At 50.8% G+C, this 15,093-nt stretch overlaps 1 protein-coding gene across 1 annotated transcript in view; it reads left to right on the forward strand.

Moving 5' to 3' along the window:
* CSMD2 (CUB and Sushi multiple domains 2) overlaps positions 1-15,093 on the forward strand; it is a 600,117-nt gene that overhangs the window by 330,838 nt on the left and 254,186 nt on the right. The window contains exon 12 of the mRNA XM_047083843.1: positions 2,247-2,359. Within this exon, the coding sequence (XP_046939799.1) occupies positions 2,247-2,359 (113 nt within the window). The remainder of the gene's footprint in view (positions 1-2,246; positions 2,360-15,093) is intronic.

The following is a 15,093-nucleotide window of genomic DNA, read 5'->3' on the forward strand; positions in this document are numbered from 1 at the left end:
ATTTTAGTCGAGGAGAGCATCCCATGCCGTACCCCTTCCCGACCAGGCTAACACCCTCTGCTTTTAATGCTGAAGGAGAAATGGCTATTCAGTAATAGCTTCCCTGTCCAGGAGCTGTTCTGTTCTGGGCCCTTCCCACACCTGCCAGAGAAGATCCTGTCAGGACAGTTAAATGACTCATGACATTACCCTCTGAATCAGGTGACATGGCTGGGACTTGGAATCTCTTAGGAGAAAGAAATGGAATGTGAGCCTGAAGGACATCCCCTCCCCCCTGCCTACTCCACTGTATTCATCAGGGTTCTCCAGAGAAACAGAACCAATAGGATGTACACAGAGAGCAAGGGATTTATTTTAAGGAATCGGTTCACATGATAATGGAGACTGACAAGCCCCAAGATCTGCAGGGTGAGTCGGCAAGCTGGAGACCCAGGAGAGCTGTTGATGTAGTTTTAGTGCAAAGGCCAGCGGCTCTAGACCCAGGGAGAGCTAATGTTTTTATTCAGGTCCAAGGCAGGATGGATGGATGGATGGATGGATAGACAGACAGACAGATAGATAAGCAAGCAAGCAAGCATTGTCCCAGCTGGAAGTCTGGCAGGCAAAAAGAGTTCTTTTTGTTCAATGTAGGACTTCAACTGACTGGATGAGACCCACGCATACTGAGAGGGGGAATCTACTTTATTCAGTCTACCAATTTAAATGTTAATGTCATCCAAAGGCACCTTCACAGAAACAGTCAGAACAATGTTCAGCCAGCTATCTGGGTACTCTTTGGCCCAGTAAAATTGAACCACAAAACTAGCCATCATACCCCCTTCCTTCTGTTGGTGGATCCTCATCACTCATCTGCCCTATATGTTACATCAGTCCAGTGTGCCCAGAAGGCCAGGAAACCAGTTCTGTCTCCTCCAAAGACAAAATCCCAGTGTACTTTGTCATCGAGAGAACCTTCCAAACAGCAGAGCTGAAAAGATTCTTAGGGATCATACAACCCAAACCCCTTATTTAACATGAAATAAAAAAGCCCAGAGTGGCTCAACCACTTGCCCAGGGCCCCACAGCAAATGAATGGCAGATCCGGGGTTTACATGCAGGTCTCTGGACCTGTGTAGTTTGGGTGAGTTCCCAATAAGTTCTGTAACAGCCCAGGGGCTCTGCCCTCACACTCCTATCTCTTTAGGCCAATGTCAATCTCAAACCTCAGGGAAACACACAAAATGGTTGGACTCCTTTGTTGTCATAGTTGGGTCAAACAGACTCTGCCACCCTAGAGTCAGGAGCCAGCCCTGGCTTGGCCTCAGTCCTTACTACAGAATGCCAGCACCCTAACCCAGTGATGTCACATGGGCCAGGCTGGTGTACCCCAGGTATAGCTCCACCCCTATGGCACTCATGCTGCGATCATCATCCCTGCAGCCAACTCAATGGCCCTCCAAGCTTTGAGACCCCAGAATGGAGCAGAGATTAAGACCCGTTGATCCAATCACACCATCTACAACCAACTCCCAATCTGTGCTGGTGATCTGTCTGGTCTCAGCAGCAAGAGGATGGTTCCTTATGGAAACCCCAGCCTATGCACGGGACTCTGGCTCTACCACTCTCCATCAGGCTGACCTTGGTAAAGCCACTGTCCATTCTACACCCTGGTCTCATCTGTACAATGGGGATAATGCAACCCCTCCCTCCCTGGCCTACTGGGGCCATTTAATAAGATAATAGATGGAAAATTGCCTTGTTTGGATAGGTTTTGGTAAATGTGAGTTGAATCAGAATCTTCCCCATGCTTAAACTCTGTTCTTCAGAAAGAATGTGGCCCCAGAGTGACAGTTGCACTTTAAGACTTGCTTCATATCTAGAATGGAAAGAGATGTCTCATTCAAAGGAATGGCTGGGTTCTGACTGCAGCAATGGGTTTCTGTCTGCGTCTTTTCTGCAGTACAGTTCACATGAGAGATCGAAGGTGGCAGGATTGTAGACACCCCTTCATTAGATCTGACTGCAGCTATTCTGTCCCCTGAGAAAGCAAGGACACAGATCACCCTCCTGAGCCCAGGGGCTAAATCCAAGCCCCACCTGTGGCTGAAGGGGAGAGGTGGTGAGTCTTCCCGCCCCTGGAGCACATGCTCTGGGCTCCAGAGTCAAATAGTGTGGGGCCAGGGATTTGCCTGAGTGGCCAGGGCTTCTAGTCATTCAGTGGGGTGCCATGGTGGGGTGCATGCCTCTAAATCTCTCTCTCCTGACAGCCTGACAGGTACGTCGGTCCCAGATCTCATTGTCAGCACCAACCATCAAATGTGGCTCCTCTTCCAGACCGATGGCAGTGGCAGCTCCCTGGGATTCAAGGCTTCTTACGAAGGTAACTGCTCTTGAGGAGCCAGTACACTCACTGTAGGATCAGACTTGGGGTCTGGATGTGGAATCAGCAAGCCCTGGGTTCGCATCCTGGTTCTGCCCCGTTCTAGCTTCCTGTCTCCTTAGGCACATTATCCGACTTCTCTGAGCCTCACCTCCTTCATGCAGTGGGTCCCTGGACTGTTTTGAGGATTATCTGGGATAAAGCACGTGAAGCACAGACCACACAGCACCAGACGCATACATTAGTTTCATCCGCAATTCATACCTGGCTTGTGTAGACCTTTAAAAGACCCCATAAATTTTTGGAGCCTTGCTTATTTTTTATCTTTAGACTGGAAGAAGTAGCTTCCCAAGCTCCCATATATGGGTCACAGTGATGAGTAACTGCGCACAGGGCTGGGGACACACACACCATTGGTGGCCTGAGGAGGGTACAAATGCATATGACCTGAATCTACTGAGAATCAGCATTAAGGGAACAGCAAACCCTGGGCCCAGGAGAGACCACCACCATCAGCCTTATGTGTGCCTCCAGACTTCCTACTGATGATGACTGCCAATGCCAATCCCCACAGAAAGGGGAGCAGAGGCCAGCCCCCTGGGCATTTGGTCACATTTCTTTGGTGGCAGAGCCTAGCCCAGCACTAGGGGATCCGATGCATCAGATCCGAGCCCCTGCAAGGAGTTCACACTCTAGTAGTGAGAGGAAAAAACGCACAAGCTATCACTGAAGCAAGATACCTGTGGCAAACAGACAGTGGGAGCACAGAGAAAGAGGCATTCATCCTTTGTGTGGCATCAGGAAAGGCTCTATCAAGAAAGTGAGCCTTGAGTCTTGAAAATGACTTGGTGGCTATCAGAGAGACAGGGCAGGGGATAAGGGAGAGAAGGTATTTACCCACCCCCATCCAGAGACCTGATCATTCTACATGAGATGAGTTGGGGGAGAAACTCCTAGAGACTCTTCTTCTGCTCAGTGTGTCCCAGGGACCAGGACTTCTTCCTGTACCAGGACCTGTGCTCTGTCTCCAGATTGGGTACACAGGAGGTGTGTTAGTTTCCTACAACCACTCTGGAGAAGGCCCACGAACTGGGGGGCTTAAAAGAACAGAAATGTTTTCTCTCCCTGTTCTGGAGGCCGGGACAGTGAAGGTACTGTTGTAAGAATGGAAAGCACATGTCGAGGTGACACAGAACAGCAGACAGAGAACACCTACAGGGTGACGGGTGCTGGTGGGTCCACATCCTGGTTTTCTCACTTTCTAGCTCCATGGCAGGTCAGGGAGCCTCTCTGGCTCTCTGTTTCTTCATCTGTGACATGGATGTAATAATATGCCCTAGGACACAGGGCTTCTGCAAACAGTAAGTTTGATAAAGGATGTGAAAATAAGAATTACACAGCAATTATGAGTGACTAGTGAGTGAGGACACAGGTAGTTAAACCAGTGTCTCTTTGGGTACCAGAGTTACATGCAGCTCTGGGGGGCAGCGGAGGGAAGTCAGGAGACCCTAATTCAGGCCTCTCTGACACTCAAGCCCTTGGAAAATGGGAATGGATTTGGACTCAGAGTTTTCCCCATTTCTGAAATTCTGTGCATGTTCAGCACTGAATGTTTCCAGAAGTGGGGAGAAGTGATCCTGTGCCACCCATGTGCCCTTAATCTGTCCATATTTTATCAATGGCATGGATAAGACATGAATAGCATGAGCCGGAAAGGGACGACAGTATAGGAATCAGCAAACAAGGTGCAGGAAGACCTCGATGGGTCGGAGCAGTTGCCCAAGTTACCAGGATCAGATGCAGTGGGAATAAATACCATGTCCTCTGTTAAGGTTCGGAAACTTAGTGCCTGGAATTTACCTCAGGGAGTTAGTTGTGCTTTATTCTGTTCTGCCCAGGCACCGAGAATTGGGCTTAATTGTGGGGACAGGTAGGGAGAGGGCTGAAGTCAAGCCCAGTGACAAAGGTTAACGGCCCCCTGAAAGTATATTTGGGGGAAGAGTGGACTCAGGAGAACTGAGAGCTGCATCTAAATATCTGAAGGGTTGCCACGTGGGAAAGAGGAATTAGCTTTGTTTGGTGTGGTTTCACCAGAAAAGAAAGGGACAGAACGTTGAATGCCGTTATGTGTCAGGAGGTTTGTGCTAATTTTCTCAAGGTTTTCAAGCAGTGGTGTGCAAAGACTTAGGGTACCCTCAGGGACCACCAGGGTCGGGGAGGGGGTGCCTAGCAGGGAGGGTTCTGCCGCTGCCTCCATGTCTTCTCCATCCTTCTGTTCCTTCTAAGCCATCTTTTACGAGGGGATTTGTGGCTAAACACCAGTTTGAGAAACTCTGCTTCATCTCGCTCATTGTGACAGCTAGCGGACGGCTGCTCTTTTGTGCACGAGGAACCTGAAACTCAGAAGGGTGGAGTGACCTGCCCGGGGTCACACCAAGTCTGGGACCTGGAAGAGCCGAGATTCGATTCTATGTCTCTGGCTTCAAAGCCCACGATTTCCCGCTCTACCAGCGGTCTCCAAAGGGACAGAATTTCAATCCCTTATAAAATCTTTATGGAAGCCAAAGCTTTGCCCTGGTCAAATGGGCCATAGAGCATGAGCTGGGCTCCTCATTACTGATGGTCAGGGTTTTGTTTGTGAGGTCATGTGTCCTCCCGCCCAGCCTGGACTGATGATCCTGTCACGTGAGCAGCTCGCAGCTGGGTGCTGAGACTGCAGCAGCAAGCCGCCTGGGCCAGAACAGAAAACCAAAGCCTTCTCAAAACTGTCCTGCCTGCTAGTCACAGACTAGGGATCAGCAGGACCTCTCCTTGACCCCTGGCAAATCAGGAAGATAGTCCGGGCGTTTATGTACATGGCCAACCCACCGGGGCCACATGGGCTCTGCTCACAGAGGCAGCCGGTTCTGTGAAGAGGGAACAGGCTCGGAAGTGGGCCAGACCTGGTGAATCCTGGCTGGTCTCCGCTGTGGAACTGGCCGAGTCATAGGATCTGTCTGAGCCTCAGTTTCGCACTCAGGAAATGGAGATGATAATGGTGACCATAGAGCCTTGTGATGAGAGTGAAATGGGGTCACAGAGAGCTCCTTGCACAGTGCCTGGCGCAGAGAGGCGCCTTCCCCTGGGCTGCTAACGTTCCCCTGCACCCATGCCTTCCATGATCGCCACTGTTCCCCACTCCGGGGCGTGTCCTCTTCTGCCGGGGAGCACATGGCTCCTTGCCTGTCCTGCAGGTGGCCTGGGCTTGCGCTGCTAGGCCTGGCGCCGGGTCCCCGCATCCCGCCTGCACTCCGCACCTGGGACCCTCACTCCCCACACTGGCCGAGAATTGAGATGGTTCCTGTGGCCACAGTGTTGTAGGAAACAGAGGCAGAAGTGGCGGGAGGTCACTGAGAGCCTGGAGGCCTCATAAAGAGTCTGCACTTTGTCCATAAGGAAGAAGAACCCATGAATTCTTAAATGTAGGGATGGGCCGGCCTTTCCCTTCTTGTCCCTTCCAGCTTCAACCTTTTATTTGAGGGTAGGAGCCATCAGTGAAGGAGTCATCCTCTACTGTGAATAAAGCTGGGTCTATTGCGTCCCCTGGCCTCCTGATGTGACTTCCCCTCCTGGGAGCTTCTGCCGCCTGCAGCCTCCTGGGTGTCCACCATCTCTCTGGATGGCCCCTCGCTGCCCCTGCAGAGCAGGCCCTTCTTGGGGTCTCTCCTCAGCTTTCTGTCCTCTTTCTTCTAGAACCCTCCACAGTTAATTGCATCCATTCCCGTGGCTTCCATCTCAACCTAAACACTGGTGACTTCCAAATCTGTTCCCCATTTGTAATCTTCCTGCGACACAGTTGATACGCTTCTCCCTCAGACATCTCAAACCCAAGGCACGCACATTAGGCTTCTCGGGCAGATATAACAAGACACCATACACTGGGGGCTGAAACAGAAATTTATTTTCTCACAATTCTAAAGGCTAAAAGTCCAAGATCAAGGTTCTGGCTGATTCAGTTTCTGGTCTGGGCTGTCTTCAGACTGGAGCCTATGACTGTGTTCTCACATGGTCTTTCCTTGGAGGCGGGGGGTGGGGGACACAAGCTCTGTGGTGTCTCTTCTTATAAGGACACTAATCCTATTGGCTTTGGGCCCCACCCCTAGGGCCTCATTTAGCCTTTGTTACTTCCTTAGAGGCCCCATCTCCAAATACAGGCACATTTGAGGTTAACACTTCACCATATGAATTTGGGGAAGACACACACATTCAGTCCATTAACATCACCCAAACTGAGCTCACCATCTCCACCCCCATGCCACACCCCCTGCTCCAGTGTCCCCGTGTTGATGAATTGTGCCACCATCCATACCATCACTGGGCTTCACCTCCTCCTCCTTCTTCTCCCTCTCTCATCTCTGACTCAGTTCCCAGATTGTCAGTTCTCCCGCTGCAGTGTCCCAGCCCCTCTGTCACTCCCGTGGCTGAGGCCATCATCACCTCTCACTTGAATGATGGCCCAGTCCTTCTTCTTGGCCTCCCTGACTCTAGTCCTCCCCCACCCACCATCAGCCACACACATCTCAGCGATCTTTCCAGGATCCACATCTGGCAGAATTCTCTCCTACTTAAAAATTCCTCATGATGACTTCTCATCGCTCTTAGGGTTATCATTCACATGGTATCCAAGACTCTCCATTTACGGTAACTCCAAGCCACATTCTGGCTCCTGTGAACCCACAGAGTGCCCAGTGCCTGGCATACAGCATGCGTTCAGAAAAGCTCTCAGATTAAGGTTTAATGACTTTCTACACAAGCACAACCAAACACCCTTCCTCCACACCCTCTCCATCCCCTCACGGCCCACTTTATCGCCTCTCAGAGCTCAGATGCAAGAGCCAGGCATTCTCCGTTGTCCCCCTGGCTTTGGGGTCAGACAAGCTCTGTTTGTAACTGAGTTCTGCCATTGGTTCTGTCTGTGGTCTTAGCCAGTCCCTCCATATCTTTGATTCTGAGTTTTCTCACCTGCGAAGGTGGACTGATAAACAATGATCTCATGGGGGTTCTTCCCAGGGCTCCGTGTAGTGAGGCTCCCAACACAGGGCCAGCCTGTAAACAGTTAAAAGCCTGCCCCTCAGGGCCAGCCAGAGTAAACAGTTAAAAGCCTGCCCCCTTGCCTGCTTCCCCAGGTCCGCAGCTCCTCTCCCAACCTGCACCCTTGGCCCAGAGCTTCAGAATGACCTCCGTCGCCATCCTAGCCCTCCTTTTATCTGCTTCTGGGGAATTCCATACATGACAGTCCCCTTGGCTCGGTGATAGGAGGATGTAGATGTTCCACAAGTGGCATGAGGCATTCGTGGGCAGAGACCACCCTCCAGGCACTCCTGGCCCCATCATCATCAATATGCCCTCTGCCCCAGCTCAGGTAAAGAGAAGCTTCCTTGGGGCCGGCAGGTGGCACTGCAGTATAACCTCCCTCCCCTCATTAAAGGTGTGAGCCCTGGGTGGGAAAATTGGGGGGTTTACTTTCTAGAAATTCTTCCAGTTCTGCTTGTCACAATCACAGGTCAGGGTGGGGGAGGGGACTCAGGCTCCATCAATATCTGAGTACTTGGAGCCTGGAACTCAGTCCCCCTCCATGGGGGCAGCCAGCTGTAGGAAATGCATTCAGAGTTGCAATTGCTTTGCTTCCCAGTAGAACAAGAAATATTTAAGGAACAGGCAATTAGCACTTACCAGAAACATTATAAAATTACATACAACTTGCTAACAAGTTTTAGCATCAATCTGGGAGTCTCCTTGCTTCCTGACTCAGAGCCTGGAATCTGGCAGCCTAATGCTAAATCTGGGGATTTGGCTGGCACAGGCAAGGAAGGAGCTGAGACCTTGACCCTGGAGACAATGAAGGAACAGGGCAGTAGAGATTATACAGAAAGGATGCCCAAGAGCGGGGACCCGTGTTGGAAATGAGGTCAGCTGTGTATTCAATATTATTTAAGCTCCTATTGTGTGTTGCAGACACTATTCAGGACATTGGGGCCCTGAGGACAAGAAGAAAATCTCTGCCTTCACCTAAGTCATAGCCTATGTTCAGTAGAGTCAAAGAAGTCCGAGAAGATGAGGAAATATCAAGGAGGGGCAGATAACGTTGCTTGAGGGCATCAGGGAAGGCTCTGTGGAGGAACAGGTGTCTGGAATGGAGAGTTGTGTAAAGGATGAGAACAAGTTGGTCAGAGGTCCCTGAGAGAGAGAGAACATGAAGTCTGAGAGTGAGTAGGGAGAACACAGGCAAGACTAGACCTCTGCCCCCCGCACCTCCACCCCCTTCCCAAGAACTTAATGTTGCTGGGAGACATAGGTGAACTTCCTAAAAGTGACAGCCTCAGAGCTGGGCTGGAAAGAAGGCCAAGGACAACAGACCGGTATCATTGGTGCCACTCCTTTTTGGACCCTGCCTCACTTCAAGCACAAGGCCATTTTTCGCCTCCAGTCAGCTCTATTCAGGATACCTCTGCTTTGTACATTATCCCCATGAGCTGAGAGGCCCAAACTCCCCAACTTGCCAGGAATAACACTAAGCATGTTCCTAAGACACTCCCTGAGTTTTCATGAGACCCATAAAGCTTTCTCAGGCACAGAGAGCTAGGGTTTAGTTAGATGCAGGCAGCAGTTGCCCGCTGTCAGGAAAGCCCAGTGGGATCCACGCTGTACCCAAGTCTGTCCTGGCCCCTGGGGGCGGGGGGTTGGCAAACAACAGAGAATGCTGCACCATTAAAATTTGGCAGGCTGCAAGCGGTCTGCAATAAACTGGCATTATGATACTGAAGAGAAAATTGGCAGGAAGTAATTTGTCCATGAGATATGCTCTCTAAATACACGGGCTTTTGCAAATAGCAAGCTCTAGCTTGGGGCTGATGCAAACAGCTTGGAGGCAACCCCAGTGCTCTGTATGTCCACATTTACCCCCTGTCCCTAACCTCCTTCAGCTGTGACATCCCCATGATAGTGTTGTGGAGGAAGGAGATGGGGAAGGAAGAACGTCACCCACTTCATCTACCCACACTTCCACCCAATTTGTGACAGCCTTTGCAAAGAGATGCATGAAAACCCAGATGCACATACAGACGGATGCACTATGCCCCAAGCCTCCTTGTACCCTTCCCATCAGAAGCAGAGAAGTGGAGTGGGATGTGGTTCTAAGGAAATCCATGAGATCTAGGCATGCCCAGGGGTTGTCTTAAGCACCACAGTGTCTCCGTCACTCGAAAGGGGTTTGTGCTAATTGAACAATGGGTCTGGGCCACTCAGTATGTGTGAGACACTGTCCTTGGTTCTGGAAATACAGAGGGCAGAAGGGATGGGACCCCTGGCTTTGAGGAACTGATAGCCTCCAAAACAACACATAGATGACTCCTCAGTCATGGAACCAGGCTCTTCACGGTGCCCCTCAGACCCTCTCTGTGGTCTCATCTCTCTTCACTGTCACCTCCAGCCACAGTGAATTTCTGACTATTCTCCAGATACTATACTCTCTTCCTTCATTCCTCCTTCCTGCTTCTTTCCTTCCATCCTTCTCTCTGTCCGCCACTCATCATCCTGCAAATATGTACTGAATGCTCCATCCGTGCCTCCCACTCTGCTAGAAGCTGGTCGTATAGACTTTTCAAAAACAGTCTTGGTCCTCAAGAAATTTTTCATTTAACATAGAGAAATGCATGCCAAAAATGACAGCAATGGAGCCATGGCAGAAAACTGTCCAAAGGGCTGGGAGTGAGAGAGAAAGATCCCCTAAGTCTGCCTAGGTGATTTGAGGGAAGATCCCAGATTAAGAAGCACTTGAGCTGACGCTTAAAGGTGATTCCTCATCTGACAGAGGAGCAGGGGGTGTTCATTCAGGAAGAGAGGACACAGGTGCCATGTGAGAACCACGTGAGAGCCGGCTGGGCTCCACCAGGCACCGGGTGATAATGACTATGGGGAAACACCTACTGGTTACTGGTTACATGCCATGTGCCAGGCATTTTGACAATTGTCTTATACACATAAGTTCATTAAATCCTCAGAACAACCCTGAAAGGTGGGCGTTATTACCATTTCCATTTTACAGATGACAAAAATAGGGCTCGGGGAGAATAGGAAATGTGCAAGATCTCCTACTTATGTCGGGGCCAGGATTTAGATCTCTGCTCATCACCACTGCACTGTTTTGTCTCCCCACAGACCGCTCAGTTTGGGGATGCATAAATCTCAGGGTCGGTGATGGCCAAAGATGAGTCTGGAGTGGGAGGGGGTAGGCAAGATCCTGCCACGTCAAGCTGTTAGGGGTTTAATCTGTGGATTTTAGGCAGCCATGAAAGAATCAATGAACAGGGCAGAGTAATGATGGGATTTTTCTTTCGGAGCCATCTCAGCCTGCTTTGCTGAGTACAGAATAGAGGCAAGAGGCAGGGGACCCACTCTCGCCTGATGCCACCATCCAGGTAGAGGGTAGACTAGAACAGTGAGAGAGGGGCTGGAGAGCAGAGGGGCTGGGATGTTTCGGAGGGGGGCCAGGATGAGGCAGTTAGTGAGGCTGCAGGTGGGGAGGGGAAGGCAGAATCCAGGCTGATTCCCAGGTTTCCAGCTTGGCAGCCTCAGTGAAGCCTCTTGGCCTCTCCCACTCCCTCTGAGTTTCCTCCTCTGCTCTCCCAAAGGTTGTGTGGTCAGGTGCACACCTCCTCCCTTGCCCTCATCATTTCCCTTGTACTTAACTTCTGCAGCCATTTGACTGTGACTCTCTAAGGGCAGGGACCATGGGTCAGGCCACTGTCTGTCTGTAGTGCTGAGCATGGCATTTGGCACAGTTTCCACACAGCACCTGTTAGCTGGATTCGAACGTTAAACAGCGTTCTCTATGTTCCAAGCGCTGAACTGAGTCAATAACGCATAACCAATGCCTGCCTCTGTAGGACTGACATTCCATTGGACAGGAAACAGGGGAGCCAACCTGGCAGCCAGCGGGAGCGGGGGGGCAGAGTGGGTGAATCATTCTGTCCTTCACACCCATCAGACAGTAAGCATCTTGGGGGCAGAGATTCTTGTCCTTTTTCCCCACTGCTATACCCCCAAGTGTCTAGAACAGTAACTAATCACATGAATCAAGGCAGTGCCATGAAGGAAAAGATGGGGAGCCAGGAGAGGCAAGAAAACAGGAACCACATAAGGTACATGGTCGGGGAAAGCATCTCTGAGGTGGCCTCTTAAGCTAATCCACAGAGTGACAAGTCGGCCAAGTAAAAAGGGGAGGAGAGGAGGGGGTAGCCCAGGCTGAGGGCACAGTGACTAGATGAAGGGACAAATGAAGTACTACCCCTTTGGAAAGGCAGCAAGTCACAGCCCAAGCTTGGACCCCCCTTCCTCCTCCAAGTGGCGCTGTCCTTCTCGGAGCAATCAGATGGTGGATTTAGAGAGACATGATGCAATCGCTCCTGGACAGACGTTGTCATGAAAGAGAATTCCAATTTGGTATTAGAAATGGAAAAACCCAGGAGAAGACTGTAAGGTTGATCACAGATGATGGGGATAAAGCCGCCAAGCCAATGGAGAGCAAATACTTCGAGCGGCGAGCCCATCACAGTGGAATTCTGAAGCACTCACCTCATGTTTGCCAGCTTGCTTTTGTAGGCAAAAGGAGAGAGGGAGGGAGAGAGAGAGAGAAAGAGAGAGAGGGAGCAAGTCTTATAAAATGGAATTATATTAACCAGATAACAGAAATTGCATGCATGATTTTCTCCAAGTCAAAATTTGGTTTATCAATTTGCTTTTCTGGGCCCTGACATCAGACTGGGTCAGACCGGGAGGGTCAAGGTCAAGTGCCTTTCAGGCAGGCAGAGGAGCACAGGGAGCCTTCTCTGGGAGGGCGAGGGGCCTGGGTCCCTGTGCCCCCAGCAGAGGTTGGCCCTGGGCTTGGAGGGAAGGCCCAGACAAAGACAAGGAGCGTCTGAGGAACACAAGCCAGCCACCAGCCCCTCTGTCAAACTCTCCAGCCACCCTGCTCTCCTCTTCTCCAGTCCCGGCCCTACACATATCCCTCTCCTATTCTGGACCTCTTCACCAAGTGCTCTCTTAAATCTGACTTCCCCTTGAGGCTACCATTACCCGGTAGCCCTCTCCTGTGCCAGTCCCCACGAACTTCACATTTGAGAGGCAGGTTTACAGTTCATCCTCCAGTGCCATTCTGGCCGTGTGTCCCCCATCTCCCTGGATCTCATGCTGTCACCACATCTGGCTCTTGTCCCCTCCCATCAGTGCCACCAGCCTCTTCCTCTCTACCCCAAGTCTTGCCGTCACCTTGCCTTCCAGCCACTTGACCTTCTCACTTCATAGCGCTGCCCTCTGGCTGCAGCTGGACCTTGCTCTCCAGCACCTCTGAAATCTGAGCTGCACCCAGCCTGCGCCAGGCCCTTTGTCCCCTCAGCTCTCCCTACCCACTCTGCTCCTGATCATCATCCTCCCTTGGCCTCCCGATACCCCAGCCCCTCCTGCTTCCCCCCCCACCCCCCCACCCCCATTAGCCTGAGCCCCGAGGGTACACCTCTGCCATTCTTGTAATGGGATCCTCAGCTCCTTGCCCCAGTGGCCTTCCCTTTCTCCAAACCCCACCCCTCCATCAGTCCTGGAGCCCCCTTTCTCCACTTCTGCATGCACCAAGCTACTGAGCTGCTCGGGGGCGCCCCGTACATGCATCATCTCCACCCTCCTTAGGCGCTAGGTGGCAGTCCATCCAGCCATGATCTTATCCAGCGTGAGTGCCTCAGACATTCTCGTCAATGTTAAATCCCTTTCCCCACAAGTAGGCCCTGTCCTTCAGCAATGACCATGAACCCTTCCTCCATTGGGAAGTAGAGCCTGTGCCGTCACAGGACCTCCTTCATCCTCCCACACCATACCTGAAAGCTTAGTGATCACCTCCTTCCTTCCTGTCATGCAGGAAGGAGCTTCCTGCTGGCTCAGGCTATCCTGCAGTGTACTCTGGGTACCCTGCCCTACCTGCTCCAGAGCCTCCGGCTGTCATCCCCATCTGTCCTCCAAATCTTCAGTTAGCCATTTACTCTGTGTGTCTGTCTTTTTGCCTGTCTGTCTCCTTCCCTAGCATTTAAATGTGGTTAAATTTCTCTGATCTTAAAAATATGTTTAAGCTGCCTACTTCAAGGCCATGTTCCTCACAAGTTACCACCTAAGCTCTCTCTATTCCTTCACTTCCAAGAAATGGCTCCTTTAAAAGTCATCTGTTCCTCCTGTATCATCTTTCTCTTCTCCCATTGCATATGGCCCCATCACTGTATGCAACCACTCCTGCCAGTATCAGCAGTGACCTCCTTCTTCTAACCTGCTTGTCAGCCCCACCTAAGCTTCCCTGAACCTTCGAGGCTAGAGATCTGCTCCTCAAAAACCATTCTTCTCCAAGCCTCTGTGACCCTGCTCTGCCAGGATTTCAGTCCAGCATTCCACTGGGCCATCCAGTATTCCTAACTATTCTGTCCAGGACTGACATCTCACTCTCTGTGGGTGGTCACATCCTTCTCATGGCTTCTTTTACCATATGTGAGCTGAATCCCAAATTATGCACCCCTACACTAGACTTTTCTCCTCAACTTAAGACCCATGTAGCCACTTTCTGCTAGATGTGTCCACTTGGAGGTATCACAGGCATCCCCAAAACTCCGCATGCCTTACTGATGACCATACACATCTGCTCTTCTCCCTGCATTCTTGTCTCAGTGAGTGTGCACCCAGGTGCCCAGGCCAAACCCTCAGGCATTGTAGACCCTGGCCTCTCCTTTATCCCTGGCGTGCTCACTCTCAGGATAGCCTGTGGCTTCCTGCTGTCCCACCTCCCAAATCTGTCTACCTCTCCCCATCCGCTCTGTCTTTGCCCAGTCCAGAATGTCACCAAAACATCCCCCACCTTATTGTGAGCCTCCCACCAGAATGGAAACTTCATGGAGGCAGGAGTTGTGTCTGCCTTGTTCTCTGTTGCACCCCCAGTGCCCAGCACAGTGACTTACACTAAGTAGACATTTGTGTGTTTGCTGAATGAATGAATGATCCCCTTGCCTCCAGAATTGCTGCCCCCAGACCATTCTGCAGATAACAGTCAGGGTGATCTTTTAAAATATACGATATGAGGGGCACCTGGGTGGCTCAGTTGGCCAAGCGTCTGACTTCGGCTCAGGTCATGATCTCGCAGTCCGTGAGTTCAAGCCCCACATTGGGCTCTGTGCTGTCAGCTCAGAGCCTGTAGCCTGCTTCAGATTCTGTGTCTTCTTTCTCTACCCCTCCTTCTGTCTCTCTCTCTCTCTCTCAAAATAAATAAACATTAAAAATTTTTTAAAATAAAATAAAATGCACAGTATGAAATGCTAAGTAAAATGAAACCCTTTGTTAACTCCCCACTGCCTCCTATCTGCAACCTAGTCTTGTTAGCAGATTATACAGTGTCTTTCATGGGTTGGCCCCGCACACCTTTTCCAGCCTCATCTCCTACCAGCTTGTAGAAAATATCTACACTTGTACTTGTAGAAAGGCAATGTGGTGCAACAGTAAGAACCCTGGAACCATATGTTTGGATCTGAGATAACTCAGATGACCTTGGATAATTGCATGATCTCTCTGGGCCTCAGTTTCCTCACCTTTAAAATGAGAATAACAGTACCTAGCTCATAGGGTTACTATAAGGATGAAATATTAGAATGATCAGAGTGGCTTCCAGCACATAT

This window comes from Lynx rufus, unplaced genomic scaffold (genome assembly GCF_022079265.1).
Source record: "Lynx rufus isolate CCGP_SWC_20201006 ecotype Redwood Valley unplaced genomic scaffold, mLynRuf1.p SCAF_2, whole genome shotgun sequence".
NCBI lineage: Eukaryota > Metazoa > Chordata > Mammalia > Carnivora > Felidae > Lynx > Lynx rufus.